Source organism: Brienomyrus brachyistius, chromosome 7 (genome assembly GCF_023856365.1).
Source record: "Brienomyrus brachyistius isolate T26 chromosome 7, BBRACH_0.4, whole genome shotgun sequence".
Lineage (NCBI taxonomy): Eukaryota > Metazoa > Chordata > Actinopteri > Osteoglossiformes > Mormyridae > Brienomyrus > Brienomyrus brachyistius.
Window position 1 is genome coordinate 29,888,104 of NC_064539.1, and position 5,371 is coordinate 29,893,474.

At 40.9% G+C, this 5,371-nt stretch overlaps 1 protein-coding gene across 1 annotated transcript; it reads right to left on the reverse strand.

Moving 5' to 3' along the window:
- Positions 1-1,408: 1,408 nt before the first annotated feature.
- il1b (interleukin 1, beta) lies at positions 1,409-5,371 on the reverse strand. Its single transcript, XM_049021348.1, has 6 exons — positions 5,214-5,371; positions 4,465-4,516; positions 3,907-4,093; positions 3,530-3,706; positions 2,677-2,813; positions 1,409-2,128 (listed from the first exon to the last, which is right to left on the reverse strand). Exons 1-6 carry the CDS (start codon positions 5,252-5,254, stop codon positions 1,907-1,909), a joined length of 816 nt encoding a protein of 271 aa, XP_048877305.1. The 5' UTR covers positions 5,255-5,371; the 3' UTR covers positions 1,409-1,906.

Here is a 5,371-nt window from a genome sequence, read left to right on the forward strand (position 1 = left end):
TATGCCAACACAGATTAATGAACATATATAGATAGATATGGACACATAAAATTGTAATTCTAAGGATTTCACATATCACAGTGGGCACGTGCGGATTTCGGCTGTTTTCTTCCTAGCGAGATACGCATTTATCTTATTTCGCAGACGCTCAGCGAGGCATTCAGCGCGTTATAAATAGCGCTGTCCAGCAGCCATGCTCAGCTTCCTATGGGAGCAAAACACCGTAAATGAAATCCAGAAAAAAAACAGAATTGCAACATTAAGAACACAGTCCAACTGTCCTCCAATAGTAGGACTGCAATAAACTACCTGGAAATGCTGTAAAATGCGTCACAAAGGAGTGTGCTGTGCATAGGCTCTATGCCTGTTTTGATCCATATAGCACACGTACACGATTTACGTCTAAAACAGCGATGGCAGTTTCTGATCCGTAGTCTGAGGCAAAACTCTGGTATAAGCGGTTGAAGGAAGAACGGATGATATATTTGTGAAAATCAATAACACATAATGCATGTTAGAGTAAATGAACAGATTCCTTCGTCAAATGATGTCAATACTTTTTAATATATGCTCTTTGAATAAAGTTAAAAATTGAAATCTATTTTTCAAGTTTATAAAAAACTCAGATAAATACAGTGTACAGTGTCGGCTGGCTAATAGATGGCGCTACGGCGCTACCCTCCATAGTTTAAAGGGATTTAAATTTTTCTTTATATAACATGTATATATTTTTTTTTTTAAATACTTATTTTTACGCGTGAATGTGTTGAAAATGAATGAAAGCGGCCGAAGGGACTTGTCTCCGTTGTTTCTTTTTACTCCTCTCTCTTGTTGTTCGTGATGCTTCACTGAGTGCTGTGCCTAATGTTCGCTCCTGAATCCCAACACCGCCTCTGTCATACAAAATGACTGGTATGACTAACTTGACGGGACAAGAATGGCCTTTAGGGTATATGTCACCAGGTGGAATTTTTAAAGATCCAGAAATTTTGCGAGTCCTGTGATGATAATTTTCATTATTTATTAATTTGTTATATATAACGGCACAATTGACAGGTGCCATTGTAACGACGTAATTGTTGTTATTCCCTTCGCCTGTCAGTGGTTTTAATGTTATGTCAGAGGCCAAAGGGAGTGTGGTCTTTTCATGTATTTTTGTTGATTGTCACATTTTACCCACATGACCCAGGCGCTAATCCAGAATATTCCACTAGATATAGTGTTACTTTTTCGTACTCCGGCAGTTATGACAAAATTAATGGGTGGTAGTGACTTGGTCATTCAAAACTTCTTGAAAATAAATATACAGACATTTAAACACAACACCAAGTCACTATTGGGGTATAAATACATTCAGGTAACTGAAAAAGCCGACTGCAGCCAAGGGAAGAGACATGACAAAAATACATACTGTAGTCTTCATTTTATTTTTAAATAAATTAAATAAGTCACAATTAAAATACACGATGTGCATAAAATGCATCACGCGATTCATCCTAACCAGTAAAATGCACTACTTTTACATTTTATAGTGTAACAAAAATTCACCGGATAGATACACATAACAAGTGCTTCACTGTTAGCCACGGGCAACGATATCTTAAATGAACAAGAATTCAATATGATTTCTCATTAGCCACACATTGCATTTTAACATCGTAATTCATCTAAAGAAGAGAGCCATTGCATTAGCATGTTTTTGCAACGAGAACAAAACAATTCGTTTTGTACAAAATAATATGTGATATGCGAATTAAAATAAATCGCCACCTAGTGGCGAAGTGCGTTAGCTCTTGAACGGTTGGTATTTTTCAGCCGAACGACATCAAAGCGATGAGGCGCAGCGGGTAGTTGTACTTGGTACATACATACATAGGCACTGGAAAGTTAATAAACAAAAAAGGTTTCACACCTGTTTGACCATGAAGGATGTGAGACGACTGCTATTTTGCATGGTGCACATGTCCACACGTTCTCCGTTCTCCTTAGCGGTGCTGATGTACCACCCGTTGTACTTGGCAGACTCGAAGCTGGTCATGGTCAGGGCAGAGCCCCTCTTGAAGAACAGGAAGCGTGCCATGTCAGCTTGGGCATTGATGATTTTCAGCTTGGAGCTATTGCTGACCTCCTGAGGGAGAAGAAAAGGCAAACTGGGATGGAAAACTAGTTGCTGGTCAGACCACAAATGCAATCAATCACAGGTAAAAGCCAGACACGTATAGGATATTAAAACAGGTTACTCAGCACAGTTTACATCGTGATTAACCTTCCTGCACTAATTGGTGACACCAGTCTAATTTATTCAGCCATTCATTACCCAACTGATGATCCAAATTCAAATGTGATGCAGCACTGGGACACTCTGCATGGTTATGCCAGTCCATTACAGGACGTATGTAATTCAATTTCAATTTATCCATTACTGTGTTGTGTCCCCAACCATGACCAAGTACTAGACTCATAAATTACTTGGGGAGTAACTTGACCACACTTTGGGAGAAAGAAGATGTCAGAAAACCTCTAAGTGTTTTGAGATGACCAAGCAAACATCCATGTCAATTCCATTTGTTCATTTTGGAGACCATAAATTCCAGTCCACTTCAAACAGCCGTAACTGCAGTGCTTGGTGGAGTTTAAATAAAGAATCGGTGTAAATTCACCCCGTATGTTACAGACCTCCAGCTGGAGAATGGGCGTTTCTTGCTTCATGGAGCATGACAGGTAGAGGTTGGTCCCAGCGATGCCCAGGGCGACGGGCTGAGCGTAGCCACCCGGGAGACTCGGACTCACATATGTCGACAGGTTCAGTCTCACTGCAGATCGGACACGATTTTGTTAAGGCTATTTCCTGACCACCTCTTGGATAATTATATACCCACTTAAACAGAGGTTATTGTAGAAATGATAAGACAATCTCCTAATGTGTGAGGGAATTTCACTGTATTCTCCTTTATAAAGTTGACATTATGCTGCAATATTAAACTCGAGCTCTGGTAGCCTTATCACAGGATTGACAGAACTTGTCCCACCCTGCTGGTGCCAATCCTCCTGTGTGCCGCGCCCCCCTCACCCCCTCGTGTGGAATCCCCGTGTCATCAACTGTTTCTAGTTGTGTCTAATTAGTCCTGGGTATTTAAGTCCGCGTTAGAGTATGTTTCCCCAGTCCGGTCGTTGACGTCTTCCTATCGCTGGTGCTTCTCTGAGCTCCTGAGTTTGTCGTCCCTTTTATAAACCCTGTGTTGCCTATATTCCTGGACTCCTGCGCTGGTCTCCCCGCCGTACCTTCATTGAGTTTACGACAGTACTCATTACATCATATTCTAGCGGACATGTTGCTGTGGTTCAGTTAGCTGAAATTCCACGTTTGCCATACCGACTGCAGACGCTCCTATGAATAAGGATGCCAGTCAAACGGGCATTTGAAAAACAGGAAGTGGGAGTCTGAACTTCCCCCACTGAAAATGTCCAGCAATCATTGGCCAATGGTTTAATTTTGAGTTTCCCAGAAGTAGTTGCACGAGTGTGTTACCTCTGTGATAGAAAGTGCCGCCCTGCAGCCACATGGCCTGCAGCTCCAGACCCTCCTCATTCAGCACTAGACTCTTCTGGTACTGGTCGCACACGTTGCACTCCTCCATGCGGCTCAGGCTGGTGAATACAGTGTCACTGCTCTGTGTTTGGTCAACGACGTCCTTCACCACACACTCTGCGGGGGAAGAAGAGGGGAAGAGATTTTCAGACGCACAGTCCTGCTTTAAGTCGCTAAGATTACTGCGTTAGTAAATAGCCAGTAGAGGGTGCATTATATTATAGAAGCAAAAATCCAAATACTTTTCATTATGGAAAAAGGAAGTAACTGTAATCAAACTGAGGGTTTCCAAATCAGGTCATTGAGCTTTCCTCTACCTTCAACAACACTCTCCAGCATGATGCTGAGCAGCTCCTGGTCGCTGAACTCTGTGCCATTCAGCCTTTGGTTGTTCTTGATCCTGTGTGTGGCGATGATGAGGTTGACCACTTGCCGCATGTTGTGAGGGTGCAGGGTCACCTCCAGCTTAATCCCAGAGTGCAGGTCACACAACGATCCCTCCCGCTGATCAAAGACAGCGAACAGGAAATATTCTCACCCATACATCAGATGTTAGATGTAACTATCGCAACATTTTGGGTTAGGTTTAGGTGCTGGATACTAATTCTACAATCAATTATTCCTGAATTGGCTATACATTATAAATTCTAAATGAATATAAATTAATGACAGAACATTGAGCACATGAACTCATGTGATGCATGCATTAAAACGTTAAACTATGAACGTTTGACAGAAAATGTATTTGTAGGCTGTTGTGGTAATTCTGTACAATAGGAGTCTTTTCTTTCGGTGAAACCCAAAAATGAGAAGCTGCTCGTAAACCTACATGGACCTAAAACTGCACTTTAAAGGAGAAAGTCAGGATTTCTCACCTTAAATGGGCGCTGTGAGCTCATTTCGAGATTAACACCAAATCCATCAGACCTGAAAAATGACGGATTTACATAATACATTACACATGAGGTTACATAAGATGATTATCTTTCTCTGTGTTGTATACATATTTAACATTTCATTATATTTTATACCATTTATTTGTCAAACTATATTTGTCATACAGATTTCAGATGTCTGGCTAGTGAAGGGCTACATCTGTAGTGTGCAGCCTGGTCTAGTTCACTCACTGAATAAACTGAGCCAGTTATTGCAATGATAGAAATCATTTTATTCTATTGAAAGATTCTTCACATAAATTCCATTTACTCATTTATTGCTTTTATCATTTTTTAATTTTTTAAGCGGCATACAGTACAGGAAAGGGTTAGAATTACACGGGTGTTTGCTCAGGGATGTGAACCCATGACCTTTGTGTTAACATCACAATGCTGTATGTGCTGAAGTACAGAAAAAACGAATCAATCAAGGACGACTAAAATGGAGGTGAATCGCTCACACATCAGAGCACTATCCAATTACAAATGTGTTATTCAGAATCCCTCTTCATTTCTCATCAGCAATCATCAGACCAGTTCATGTACCCTGATACTCAGCCGAAACGATCTCACAGTAGAAGTAAATGCTACCAGACTCCATGTACATATGAATGTTATTCTACTTAAAAGCTGTAACACTGTTTTTTTTTTTTATCACAACTTATGATGGGTTTTACGGTGAAGCTTACCGCTCTAGAGCCTGGTTAAGTTCGAAACCAGTGTCGCACATCGTGTCTGCAAATAAGTCCAAAGTATAACAGTAAACCAGATGCGTTGTTTTAATCTCGAGGTTCTGGTATAGATCCTTCTTCGGAGGTGATATGAGACATGACTTTCAGAGTTGCCT